The 14,938-nt window shown below is 39.6% G+C and overlaps 1 protein-coding gene across 1 annotated transcript in view; it reads right to left on the bottom strand.

Moving 5' to 3' along the window:
* crtc1a (CREB regulated transcription coactivator 1a) overlaps positions 1 to 14,686 on the bottom strand; it is a 32,504-nt gene extending 17,818 nt beyond the window's left edge. Inside the window, exons 1-5 of the mRNA XM_044132971.1 lie at positions 14,425 to 14,686; positions 8,375 to 8,491; positions 6,596 to 6,738; positions 6,206 to 6,216; positions 4,497 to 4,536 (exon numbers count right to left, since the gene is read on the bottom strand). Coding sequence (XP_043988906.1) covers positions 4,497 to 4,536; positions 6,206 to 6,216; positions 6,596 to 6,738; positions 8,375 to 8,491; positions 14,425 to 14,550 — 437 coding nt within the window. The 5' untranslated portion in view covers positions 14,551 to 14,686. The remainder of the gene's footprint in view (positions 1 to 4,496; positions 4,537 to 6,205; positions 6,217 to 6,595; positions 6,739 to 8,374; positions 8,492 to 14,424) is intronic.
* Between the last annotated feature and the right edge of the window lie 252 nt (positions 14,687 to 14,938).

The raw sequence follows: 14,938 nt of genomic DNA, 5'->3' as shown, positions 1-14,938 counted from the left end.
TCCAACAAAAAAAGAATCAAACAAGAAATAAAAATCACTTTTCCAATAAGGGTAAAGGTATCAACGTTGATCCATAATGTCACATCACATTCACTCATTGCATCAGAAGATTTTTGAGTGATTGTATTTTTGGTTTTAGGGATTTATGTCCAAGTGACAGAAGCACCCTTTGGATGAAGTCAAAGGTGTACTTCAGTTGTTGAGGGTACTCCAAATTCAGAGAATAAATAAGTCCAAAGAGCACATGGCATGTGGAAGATTCCCAAGATCATTCATGACAAGACTTCCTTCCAAAATGATGGCAGTACTTGAAGACTGGAGGTGCAGTGAGTCAGTGGAGGCCTGCCTGTCCTCAGGAATGATGGTCAGGATCCCAATGGGGGTGTGAGACATGTCTGGGTCTTCGCAGTCCTAACAACAATAGAAGCAACACCACAATTACATATCAACATAATACTTCTTTAGGGTGACCAGACGTCCTCTTTTTCCCGGACATGTCCTACTTTTCAGACCTAAAAAAATGTCCGGGGGGAATTTAAAAATCGTCCAGGATTTTGGTCAACTGCCTCAAAACACATTACATAGCTTACAGTGCATTGTGATTACATTTCCACTCCGTTCCACTACTCCATTCCAGGTTTCTTTGTATGGCAAAGAAATCGGCAGCACATGTACTGTGCTGCCGATTTCTTGTGCTACCGCTGGTTCTACCCCCCCACCCCCCCGTTGGCGCATGTGTGTCCGCCGATTCTACCCCCCCGCCAACAAAAAAAGAAGTGTCCTCCTTTTCAGAAACCCAAATCTGGTGACCCTACACTTCATCACGGCAGCTTCTCCTACAGTTTACAGCTGTCCCACCTATGGCAGTCTACTCATCATAAGCCTTCTATAACAGTACAGCGGCTTTTTTAACCCGCCAACATCTTTATCCTTATCCCTTTTCCTTTTTTGTTTTGCGCCCCGGACAGCTTTTTTGCTCTGCCGCTCCATCTTGTTGCCACTAAATAAACATGATATTTTCGACTAACGTTAGTCCCAGGCATCGCTAAATCATTACACATAAAGTTAACCTCAAAACCTGGACTTGCGGATGAATTATATGGCCGAGATAACGAATATAAGTTTGCTAAAAAACAGTGGGACTTACCGTGACCAAACGTAGCTGCAGCAACCGCCGTATTGTTGACAGTTTGGCGTGTCTTGCAAACACGTCGTCACTCGTCAGTGTCCAATGCGCATGTGCGTTCAACGAGAGCTGCCGAATGATGCCGAGTTTTTTGCTGGTTATGCAGATGCGTTTTGCTCACTCATAACTCCAAGTTCGGGTTACTTGCTGCTGATGAGTTTGATTACTTGCCTCAGTAGAAAGTTGTCTTTGCTAAGTTTAAGTTAGTATAGTCAACAGAATAAGCTGGAATGAGTTCAGGTCACTTTTCTTTTTGAGTACACTTTCTTTTACATTTTACAGTGTATGCCGCACCATCATCCTTAAACTACTTCCTGCCATCCCCTTTTTTGGGTTTGCACCACAGTCAACATCCACTCGTTGATCATGTGACATTTGTGATGCCAATTTTTTTCAAAGGTTTTGTTGGCTCTAGTGGGCTTTATTAGAAAGTAGTTTGACAGGAAAGAGAGTAATGAGACTATCGCCACAACGACTAAGGCCAGTATATGTGGGTCGTGCTTTGCCCCTGCGCTACCGCAGCACCCCATGATGCCAAATTTTAACTTAAAAACAAGTTTTTAACAATCATAGTCAATGGAAACATACCTAGTGAGAGAGTTATCACCAAAGATATTTGGTATAGTATAGCTCTATATGACAGAGGTGTGATATACACATATATATAAGAGTGCACCAATAAATTAGCCCCAATTTCCTTAATTCTGGGAGATCAGTGATTGATCAATGCTTACATGAGAAACTGATATCATCCACTGAACTTATTTACCTCCACAAAGATCAATCACTGTCCCCTTTTCAATCTCCATGACAGAGGACTGACGAGTGTACTTAACTCCAGTCACCGAACTCTTGTCAGTTTAGCAATGTATTTGCTATCAAAATCAGCAAGTGTAAAGCATGCCTCCAGTCCAGCCTCTGTTCAGAGCTCAAAGAAAATCAGATTTTACTTATTTTTTTGCCTCTGAAAAAGATAAACATATTTCTTTCAGCTTTGACAGTCAGTGTTAAATGTGTATATAAACGTCTTTATTTATGATTGTATATATAATTAAAGCCTCAAACGGCGTCGGGCAGCCCTTGCCGCTCAGCGCTACTCCACCATATTGGCGACCGCGGGGGTTCCAGCACCGTCGCCCGCTCACCACCGCAGATGTGCTACACATTAATGCGCTCCCTGACGACGCACCCATAATCTGGTGCAGATCGGCTGATATAATGAGGAGATATAGTTGATAGATTAACCTCGGGGGTGCAGTGGAATGAAATTACAACGTAATGGTATTGGGCTCTGCAGAGATTCACAAGAGTCAATCAATTGGGTATGCATGTGTGATTTAGAGACAATCGTATGCAAACGGCGAGAGAGTGAAATTCTGCCATGCCCACATGGCTCAGCCAGTATTGACAAAGTTCATCATCATGTCGTTTTGTCAGTTGGCACAGGATTAGACCCATATGAATCATAGAGAAAAAGTAAAACATCCAGCAGAAAAATCTTCCTGTTGGAAAGGGACGGGGCTTAGGTTATGTCACCAATTGACCAAGTGAATGTGATCAAGGCTGGTCTATAATGAGACATGGAAAGTCTGATGCAGTTCTGACCTTATCTGTGGAAGTTATTGCACCTTCATGTTTCTTGGTGAATAGTCAAAGTTTGACACTTAGCCACGCCCACACGCTTCGATGTACAAAAAATTGTAGGATAACTTTTGACCTACTATGCCTCGAGAGTGTGTTTAGTGATTTTGAAGTCTGTATGTAGGACAAGTTCAATCAGATATGACGTCAATAAAATGGACATAATGGGGGCTTTGATCAAAAATGGCCAACTTCCTGTTGGATTTGGACCATGGCTCCAAGAGACTTTTTTGTAGGTCCTGACAAGATACACACATACACCACGACTCATAATTCTAGGTAAAAGCATGGCTTGGGGCTGATGATTTAAAATATTCTTGAGGGTGTTGTGGAGGAATTAGCCCACGCCCACCAAATATTGGACTGCATTCCTGTCAGAGGTTGGATAAGGAACAATCCCAGTGATTTTGGTGCAGCTCGAGTGAAATATGTGAAATTTAGAGCCAAACATATGACAACGGCGTCACCTGTAAGTTCGCCACGCCACCACGCCCACCTGCTCCAACAAAATTTTTTTGCGCTTTAAAGCAAGTGAGACCTACTACTTATCTGTGTTCTGAGACATGATCATGTTGATTAGTTCCAGGGGTCAGAGATGGAGCTTTCCAAGTAAAAAAAGGCACTTTCTGTCCTGAGGAGCGAGGCTTACATGATAACATAGGATGGTAAAGCATCCAATCAGATCACTCATGCCATTTTGGTACCAATTGAACTTTTTTTGTGAAAGTTATAGCATTTCGCCCCCTTAACATAAACAAAAAGTCACTGTTTTGATAACTTTTAATGACACACTCCTTAACGGCTTCCTGACCATAAATGAAGCTGATAGGTTGAAATCCCTAGGAGGAGTTCATTAAAGTTTGACATGAGTAAAATTTAAATCGCCAAAATTTGACCTTTGACCCAAAATGGCCACCTCCCTGTGCATTTTAGGGGGTACTTCTGAGAGACTTTTTTTCTTGATTTGGAGGGATCTATCTAAGTAGTGAGTTTCAGATCTCTATGACCTATGGTTTCTATTATCTCATGTTAGGGGGCGTTATAGAGCAGTTTGGCCCCGTCTACTTGCGATTCTACCAGAATCCGAAAATTTTACTTGGGGGACAATTTTCCGTGAAGTTTAGTGACCTTTGAACACGATAAAGCCCAGAAAAAGCCAATTCATTTGACGGAATCATAATAATGAGAAGCAGTATGATTACAATAGGCCTTCGCAGCGCTTTCACTTCTCGAGTCTAATCATGACAAGCATGTTAGAACATATACCGTTCAAGGTCAAAATGTTGTTAAAGTCATGGACCATCAGCACTGCTCTCACCCACACACTTGACACAAAAATTGGTGTGGAAGTGTTTCTAATTAAACAGTCAAACACCACATGCATTAGTTACGGTTTTTAAAGATGCTTAATTTCTTTTAACCTTTTTGTGAACGATGTAGCAACAATCCCATTTTATGATGGACGTTTTAAGCATATCCAGTAGTTTTAAACTGCAGGGGTAATACACTAAGGCAGGACCAATCAGTTGTTTTTCACAGTCAGTATGGAAGTGTTATTACATGTTCTCAGTTCTACATTAATTGTATTGAAGAGTATGTGGAAGGCTACATGGGTGGCTGTGTGAGGAAGTGTCCGGGCCACGGAGTTAGACTGAACAAACGCTCTTACCTTCTCCAGCTGGTGTCAGGAGGCGAAATCATCATCCCATGTAGTTTTATGACTTTTTTTGTTAAATGCAAGAAGACAGAATAAAAATGGATATCTGCCTACAGTTTACTGATTTGTTCACAGAAGTGATTTCATTGCAAGACTTCTTCCTCAACACACTGTTACTATTTATAAAAAATATAAACCTTAAATTGGAGGTACACCCACCTTCAAATGGTATCAGGACAGAAAAAGAAAGAATGTGATCATCATTTTTTACCATTTGTTCATTCGGTTCACAGAAAAACATCATACCACAAAGAACCACCAAAGTGTGGCATGAGGGCCATCTTGGACTGATTTTGTGTGGCCCCCAAATATGGTTCAACAATGATACAAAATTGGCCTATCCAGTAATTACACGTAATTGATGCAGACGTAGATGTCCAAAGTGTGGTCCGGGGCCATTTGTGGCCCTCTGAATGATTTTGTTTGGCCTCCAATCACAATTCAAGACATGGATTTATTATTTTTAGTATTCCTGTTTTATTTCTAATTTTTCCCCCTTAATCCTAATTATGTATTACATAAGAAACAGCACCCATTGATGCACGTCACATTATTGATCCAAACCATACATAAGCATGTCCGTAAATATGTCTTTCAGGAGAAAGAAACGAAGTAAAAGAAAAATCAATAATAAAAATGTTCCCGTTACAGCTTTCAAAAGAGGGCCTATTGAAAAGCATTTGTACAGTTATATATAACCAATGGAAAAATCTTTATGAGCATTATAGTAATCAAACTCTTCATATATTTGTTGACTAGGTTTTTGATATTTGGACCAATTTAAACTCAGAACTCTGGCTAGACCAAATTACTTTTAGTCAGTAAAACATGTAGTTCAACTTAAAAAATTACTTTAAACCAAAAACTCCCAGGGGAATGATAACTTTGTCTTTAATAATACTTGTTTTTACTGGATTTTTCTGGAATTTTTCCGTTGTTTTTACTGGACTTTGTCTGAACTGAGACTCGACGTTACCGTGTTAGATGTAGCTCTTAGAGTTTTCATTTTGCAGTTTCTCTGATTATTGCCTAGTGTGACATGAGCCAACTTGCTGAGACAAACACGCCGCCGGAAACTGCTCACTCTCTTTGAACAGGTAAAAATAAAAGCTTGTTCTGTGCAGAGTGAAGCATTTATATACTGAGCTGATGTTGCTTTGGCTTTGTAAACTGAGAGGTAGCAGCAGCTCTCTTCTAGTATCATTGCTTATGTCGGTCCACCAGACCATGATAGACAGTATCATTTCGTCTAGATGTCTGACATAAAAGCAGAACTGATTAAACTTTTGGGCACACTTGTTTGTTGCCAGTTAACCTACTGTCAGTATTTACGGTGAAATATGGCTTTCTACTCTGGGTGGCACTTCATTAGTGGGTCATTCACCAGTTCATAAATTCTTTCTCCTCCTGACCCTAATGATGACGCATAGGTCTGACTTCACGACTAATCACGAGTTACTGTCATAAATCATTAAATTATATACGGTTTCATATTCTAAGCATGAATGTGGGCAGATTGATCTTTCTTCATGCTACAACAAGAAATACCATCGTGCCTGAAATGGACTTTTTCTGACTTCTAGGGTTTTGGTGCTGAGTTTGTGATTATTATTGCACTTAGCAAGCGCTTTCATTGCTTATTTATTTACAAGTACTAACATGAGGGCAATTTCTTTTTTAGTATTTGGTGTTTTTTAACACTAAAAATACCACTATTTAGTACTTCCACTGAAACTGAGCTTCTCTCAGTTGAAGGTGGTAAAGGACAAAATATAAACTGGACTGGTCAGTTTATATTTCTACAGTACAGTGATTATGGACCTAAAGTACCAACAGAACACTAGTTGTTGGTTAATTTGTGATTTTACTGTCTAAGCAGAAGATTCTTATATCCACTACTAGAAAATAACATATAATAATTGTACTTGATTGTCCCCCGAATAGGGAAATTACTGAAAATGCATTACCATAATGTGTTTTACAACCACATCTATTAAGATTAAGGAATTACTAAACATGTTGACTGTAACTTCCAGTCTCCCAGCAATGACATAGCTGTAAAGGATATCTGGCGTCCATGTTTGTCGATAGAGAGCGGTTTCCGATTGGGTGATGTAATGCGGTTCCGGTCTCTGTAGACTCTGTCCACCAATCCGTGGTGTCGAGTAGATCTATTAGTGTCAAGACCTGAATTCTGAGAGATGATGAAAAGACATTAATTAACAAAACAACAGAATCACTCACTATGAAGAAAATTGTCCTTCTCACCAAAGAGATTTATGTGTATTAAGAAAGTAGTTACTGTGGAAATAAAAGAAATCCTTCCTTAAACTTTGAAGTCAGCTTTAGCTAGAATAGGCTTTGTTTGGCCCATGATCCAACATCTTTGCCAGCAGAAAATAAAGAAAGCATCTGAGTACAAAACGGCTGTAGAACAAATAATGGGCCTCATGGCAAAATGACAAATAAACACTGGAATTAAACTTCAAAAATTCAAAATTAAACTTCAAAAGTGAATACTTCCCTTTTGTAAAGTATTCAAATTAAACCTAAAAAAATTTAAAACAAAAAGATTTGGTGCATCAGTAGAATACTAGTTATTATTTTAACTTGTTTAATCCTAATAAACAGCAAAAGGTACTCAAAGATTCACCCCAGAAAAGATTTTTTATCTTGATTGAGCGATTTTTTTCCCTGAGAAATCAGGGAGAAAAGAAGACATGGGTTTTTCTTCTTTCCTAAAGAAAGAGGCATTTGATAATCCTGTTCTGTGTTAAAAGTTCCCCAAATCAATTTTTCCATCACCTTGGAAGCTTTGATTGCTTGTTTATTTTATCCATTTAGTCTGCTTTTTTTCTTCAAGCTTACAGCTTTAATGAGAAGGGTACGTCCATTTAGTTTGGCCATGAATATTATGTTAATTTGAGGCTTTAAATGATTGATTCAAATTTTTTATAAACATGCAGCTGTAAGTATTTAATGAAAGACTACTATGGTTTGCAAAAGTTTGATTTTAAAGTCAATTTGTTATAATCCAGAATGAAGGAACATAATAAACATGTACACAAATCCCAAGAAAAGTACTTGACATGTGTCTCCATATCTACAGTATATGCTAGTCACTTGTTGACAAAATCCTGCTACTATTCCAGCTACTTTAACCCAGCTGAACCATCATGTTCCACAAAGTTGTTACTACACCCCTGAGGGGGCGATCATCTCTAAATCACTATTCCTAGTGTGTTTTGTTAACCTCATTTCCACAAAGCTGTGTGCTTATCTCCACTGAGAAAGGACTGATCACACAAGGGTGAACTCAGTTAAAAAATTCCTGTTTTCCTACTGGGAGAGGTTCTATAATGTAACTTGGTACAGTCATGCTTATTCTACACAAAGACTCTCTTTGTTTACAGACACCATAGACCACAGGTGTCAAATCCAGTCCTGAAGGGTCACTGCTTTTAGATGTGCTTCTGCTGCACCACACCTGAATAGAATATTTAGGTCATTAGCAAGACTCTGAAGAACTTATCTACACAAGAATGAGGTAATTAAGCCATTTCATTTTAATGTTTTGTACCTATGGCACATCTAAAAAATGCAAGACAGCGGCCCTTGAGGACTAGAGTTTGACACTTTGACACCCCTGGCTTAGAGACATGACCAGGATAAATCAGGATTACATCCAGGAAAACCAGAACTTGAACTTCTGCACATTGAACTACAATGATGGAAAAGATTTTGACAACCTCTAATCTCCATCTTTTAGTCTATGTTAGCAGTTCGTCCAGAGCTATTTAGAATGTGGGACAATAAAAGTAAGGTCTCACCTGAAAAGACACATCAGCAGTGCAGCTTCCAACCTGATTCACATTTGGCAAAGACCCTCCGTAGTATTGCCCACGGCTCGATCCCATCTGCAAATACTTTGTGTCCTGCAGCTGGAGCTGCAAATAAAACATCAGGTCAGTAAGAAAGTCATCATACAAATCCATTGCATTCATGTGATTTTGTATGAAGTACCCTAGAGTAAAGACTTTATTCCTAAAACAGTCAATACTGGTTAGAAACAACTTATTTTTTTAAATAAAAACTAATTGTTGAGAAGAAAATAATGAACCCCTGGACTTAAAGTGCTTTTGTATTAATCTCCTCATATAGAGACATCTTCCATTGCAACTGCAGCTGCAGCAAACAGCTCAGACTCAGAAAATGTCTCTGACAGAAAAAACATTCCAGGCTCTGAAAACTCCTTTTCCTGCTGCAGGGTTTTTGGGCAATGTCTTCTAAAAAAAAGGCTATTATGAATAAAATTGATTATTACTATTAAATAAGTCTTTCTGCTTGGGGATCACAGCAAAGAAAGACACCAGATAATGAGTAGTCTATGCAGCTACTTTCAAAAATGAATTATTATTTTCATCTCAACAACTATAGGCTTTATTTTACCTCTTTACCCTCTAAAACTTTGTATGCTGCATTAAACAACTGGGGTCAAAATATTAAAAATAGTCTCAAACATAATATTTCTTATTACGCTCAATGGCTACATGTCATTGAGTGTAATATGTCCGGCAAAAGTTGTTGCCAGACATTTTTTCTAACTTCTGGAAGCTCTAAAATAATTGTTTTGACTTTTGGCAGCTAATTTAAGTTTTAAAATAAAATAAAAGTGTGTCTACTCAAAGCAGTATCAATTTCATGTATCTAGTGTGAAAGGTCACATGACTAGACCTCTTTACTTCCTGCCTGTGACCCTGGAGGTAAATGTCTGTCGCAAACTTGTACAAAAGTAAGTCAGTAAAATATTTAAGTAAACAAATATAAATAAAATATTTTGAACGTATATTCTTTCAAGTGTCTTCTACTGATATAGAAAATTTGTATCCCTTCATTCATCTTCTGATCATAAGAAGAGTGAATGTAAGCATGGCAATAATTGTCGCTGCTAGCATAATACATAGACAGCAGTATATATGTGTCAATAGCTTTGCTGTTTGTTCTATATGCCTTGCTGTTCCCACATAGCTTAAAACTATCAGATATTTTAGATCTTCTAGAGCTGAAGGAACCTCAAAATAATGTCTACTACATCACTGTCATTCCCACAGCTGAACCCCTGCCCTATTTCACCCCTGAAAAGGCCACAAAGTGTAGTCTATGCACTAAAAGACCAATACAAGATGATGCCATGTCTGAAGCTACTTTAGGATAGAGCCAAGGTGTAGTTCTTGGTCTGGTAGAACAGGGAGAATTTCCTCCCAGATGCACATTTCCTCATATTAACATTTTCACCTAACTTTGCCTCATTGATGAAATAACTAAATGAGGTCAAAGGTCACTCGGCACATAGAGACAATGACATCTGCTGGATGTGGCATTGAATCTTTATGTATCTAAAATATTTCTCAACAATCTTGTTCTTTGTTATAAGAAGTTATGCATGGCATGATTTTTCATATCTTTTTATATGTGTAAATAGGCCATATTTGTGTAATTTAGACTATGCAGTACTTGGCAACAATTGTTGCCAAGTATAAAACCTACATTTTCACTAACATAACCAACATAAAAAGTAATAATTCATGAATATCATGTGTTAGGGAGGTCCAAGGTATGAAATGCATGCACTTATTTTGCAGGAAATAATTTGGGATTAAACGGGTAATTTATCCAACATTTATTGCATTCAAAGTAGTTCTTCATATATGGCATGCAGAGATTCTGTATTCAATGATAAGTGCAGAAAATACTAAGTTGGCATGTGTTCATCAAATCTGGCCTTTATGGAAAAGTGGCAAGATTACTAAATCCTTGAAAGAAAGCCAAAAGAAGTTACCCACAAGCCATGTAGGGGACACAGCAAACTTGTGAAAAGAGGGAGGCGCTCCAGGCAAATGAAATTAAAACTGAACTTTATGCTCCACATGCAAAACGCTGTTCAGTTACTTTTCTGTTCTCCCTACATAACATGTATGTTATGTAGTTCTTCAGATGCAAAGCTGGATGGACCTAAAGGTTGGATGGAGGGAGCAAGTGGCTGCAGCAGACTTTAGACGTGGCCGGATGTTCACCTTCAAGCATGATAGCGAACCTTAGCATACAGCCAGAGATACAATGGAATTATTTAGATCAGAGATATTTATGTATTAGTATGAATTACTCTACTTAAGTCTGTATTACACTCAGACTTAAGTAGAGTACCGGTGGCTGCTCTTAGTAACTCCTAGTCACAAGCTCGGACTGACCCCATACTAGTTCAAAAACAGTTAGGGCTTTAAAGTTCAGCCTCTAGGTGTTCAAAGGTGGTAGAGACGTACCCAAAAGACTAGCAGATGGTTCTACCACACATTGATTTATGTTGATTACAAGTGCATTGCCTTTCACATAAAGTCCCTACAAAGTACAATGAAATGTTTGGTTTCACAGGCCATGTAGTGAAAAGGTTCTAGGGGTGTGAATACTTTTGCGAGGTACTTCCATTCATACCTTCATTCCAAGTCTGTTGATGGTTAGATGTATAGTTGCAAAATGTACATCTACAGCTCTGTCTGCAGAGCTGTCTCTTTCCGTTCTCCCAGAACGGGAAGGGACATGTCTTTAACTTACAGCTCATAGAAACCCACTGCTCACTGTTGGCAGGGCAGAAAATCTAATAAGAACAATTACTAGAGCTGCAGCACAAGTGGACTTTTATAAGCATCTGATCCCAGGGTTAGTTTCTTTGTGTTTGAACATGTACAGTACTCTGTGGTCAGGACTGGTCCCATGATGGGAGAGATGATCATGGTTGCCATCTTAAAGTGAAAGCGGATGTGAAATAAACTCTGCAAGAGATGTCTTTTACTGTTTCATGAAATATGTGTTTATTCCAATGTTTTTCTGACTGCATACTAACATTTTGACTACAGCAACTGATCTGATCTGGGTCCCTCTCTTCATCCTCTCCTCATCCTCCTTTGATGACAAGTCCCCCTGAATCGCTAATTCTGCCTGTTTCTCTGGCGGGAGGGACGGGCAGAAGTGCTGAGAAATTTCATCGGATTGGACCTATGTCCTTCAAGAAAATCCACCATTGGTCCATCGATGTCCACAAAAACTACTTACAATATCCTTTTTTTAAATTAAATTATGACAGCCCCAGGCTAGCCCATAAATGTGTGTCAGCCCACCGGGCATTGTCTGGTACATCAGTTGGTTAGCCCAACCTTGTCTGTTGTCAAGAATTACATTCTCCAATGGAGACCAAGAGGCTAGGAACCTTTAAAAGGGCAGTGTTGTGTAAAATTGACTTTTTGGGGCTTTACGTCAGGGCATAATGTTATTCCCTCATCAAAAATATGCCTGGAGTTTTGCTTTGATTATTTAATGTTTGATAAATCCTTTAATCTCCATGGCAACCATTAAGCTATGCAAACCGCTTGGGTGGATAGACTGCCACCTTAAAGGTGCACATCTTCCTCAGAGTTCCAGAGCTTCAGAGCTTTCTCCTTACATAGCAGCCCTGCCCCAGGACTCTCTCACTCAACTCCTTCAGACTAACCAGCAGCAATTAGCAAACAACTGGTGGGACTAAGCATTTGCTGAGCTCATTAAAGTATTGTAATGGGTTAACAGAGGAGCCATGTTTTGATGACTTCCTGAAGGTTTTGTTTCAGAAAGAGCAGGAATTTTTAAAGAGACAGAGGCCCAATTTCAAGGTGTAAAATGATGACGTCAAATTCCTCTTAAGTCATATTTTACATATATAGCATTTTTATGACAACCGAAGTTAACATAGTTACTAGATTGTGCTATATCATGGCTGATAAGTACATAATACTGTCCCTTTAAGGCCCTGTTTATATAGAGACAATTTTCAGTGAAACTGTAACTTTTTTGTTGCGATCCAGCCGCTCATTTCTACATCTCCGGCAACCACAGTTTCTGAAACCGTCACTGTATGAAACCAGATGCCAGAGTGACACTTTTTGGGAACACCTCCCACATAGGAGTGAAAGTGTGCAGGACTCACGGCTGCAGGGCAGTGCCACAAAAAGTGGGTATGCACTATGTGCAACGCCTGGGGGCACCACGCTAGACTGGGCGCCAAAACTATAATGGAATAATTCTTTTAAGTTGGCATTTTCTCTATTTGACTGTTGTTTATGCATTATGACCCCTGCGGGGGTGCCTGTAATGTGTCTGCATACACTTCAGAAAGTACTTAACTGCATCCCTGTACACATGCAAAGGCAGGAGATGACAAAAACAAAGGTGGATAGGATTCTACTGTGTGTGCTACTTAACTTGTTCAGTTTGACACAACTCCTAGTAAGGAACATATGTGTTACATGAGCATTTGGTTCATGAGAGACAGAGACAGGTTACTGTTTTCTAAATCTGATGGAAGTTAGGGAGGTGGAAGCTGCAGGTCAAAAGCACATGTGCATTGTGGTGACATGCTAAAATCACAGTGCGATGTAGTGGTCTGGCATGACAACTACAGAGGATTCAAGGTGTTAAGGCAGTGCCATCTGAATGTGAAACTTTTCCCCAATCCACATCTGAAAAGACCAGCAACTTCCAGATGGCAGTCTCATGTAAATGTAGTCTAAAACCATTACATGACAGGGAAAATCAAAGTGAGAAACTCTCAATAGGAGCCCACAGGTCTATATGGGACAGACCAAAGGGAACATTTGTTTGAGCTGAATTAAATGCAGACCAAAATGTTTGCCCTACTTTAATATTTGCAGCTGTCCATTTTGTTTTCTCTTACATGGAAAACATGTCTTCCATTTGAAAGAAGCAAATCAGTCCTCATCTAAATAATTTCTTTTCATGGATAAAAACTATGATTAAGAGTGATCTACAAATGCTTAGTTTGTTTACACACTAAGATAAAGTTTGACAAATTGAACGCTATGCTAACGGTGTGTCATATATCAACTGAGCAACAAAAACATTTTTATTCATACCTTGTTTGTAAGTAGATCTGCTGAAAATGGGCCCACAAATTTATTTCTGCTTAGGGCCACACATAACCTTGGACTGCCCCTGGGATGAAACCTAATTGCTAAACGTATCAAATAAAATTTCTGGTATCATGCCATCCTATTTCCAGCAAAGAAATAGAAAAATATCCACCTGTTAACAGAGGTAGTAATGAGCAGCGTCTCCTCTGGTCTTTGACCTGACCTGACCTGGCTGCAGTCTCATGACATTTCCACTATAACAGCAATCAGGACCCAGCTTCCACTCAGCAGCTGTAGCCCAGCTTTTCTCCGTTGGATTTGTGCTTTGTGGCTTAAATTTCACGTAATCTCACGGCTTTTATATTTGACATACATGTCACTCATGTATCAGTGTACACGGGCCTGAGACTAGATCCCTAAGCCGCGTTCATGCACATGCACACCCGTGTCACTGGCACCCATGCAGGCGATGGAAATAAATGCAAATCATTGAGTTCAGCAAACGTGCATGTAGGTTCTGGTTCGTATGTATCAGAGCCTCAGAAAGCACGACACGAGGAGGGGAGGACACGGCAGCGCCTGGGCGCGCGCTGTCAAACAAGCATGCACGCCCCTCCGCTTTGCAGCTAAATATTACAATAACTGTTTTCATATTAGAGACCGTACAGTCCATATTATCCCTACAGGACGGATATCTGGTGCCTGGTCTGTCTGCAGTGAGCTGAGGGAGAGCAGGGCTCCAGCTGGCAATGAATCTCTTTTGTTATTGTTTACCATTGCTGGCCAGGCTGCGTGCTGCCTGCCTGCTGCCTGCCTGCCTGCTGCCTGCCTGCCTGCCGCCGCGCTCTGCAACCCACATCTGACAGCCCGCTACAAACAAACCGGACAGAGGAAGGAGAAAAGCCAGAAAGCGATGTCCTCACCCTGGCTGCCCGCGTTATGCTCAGGTCCTTCATCACTTCTTCAAATGCCGCTGTCTCCTCTGCCTGCTTCTGATTATGTAAAGCGATTTTCTCGCTGAATTTCCGCGGATTGTTCGAAGTCGCCATGTTTCGCTCTTCTGCTCCGTTTTCCCAACAGTGGTCAAGTTACACGGAGTGCTGACGTCCAGCTTCCGGTCAGGGATTTTAAGCGAACCAAAAAATAATCACACAGTCGTATTTTATTGTACTCCCCCCACCCCCATTTCTCCAATACCATTGGAGTCATTTAATATATTGAGGACGTACGTAGTGCCATAGTGTAGAATTACAGTGTTGCATATATTGTAAAATGATTTATTATAAAATTACACTATGCAAGTAAACTGTAGTATATTAATTAAATAGTATACTTGAACACAATGATTATTGATGCAGAATAATACTATTCAGTTCGATTAAACTATACTGAACTACACTGCTTTAAACTACCATGTATTTCCAGATAATAAAACAT

The sequence above is a fragment of the Gambusia affinis genome, linkage group LG12, assembly GCF_019740435.1.
Source record: "Gambusia affinis linkage group LG12, SWU_Gaff_1.0, whole genome shotgun sequence".
In the NCBI taxonomy this organism is placed as follows: domain Eukaryota; kingdom Metazoa; phylum Chordata; class Actinopteri; order Cyprinodontiformes; family Poeciliidae; genus Gambusia; species Gambusia affinis.
The sequence above is the reverse complement of the archived record's forward strand: the minus strand, read 5'-3'. Positions and strand labels throughout refer to the sequence as shown.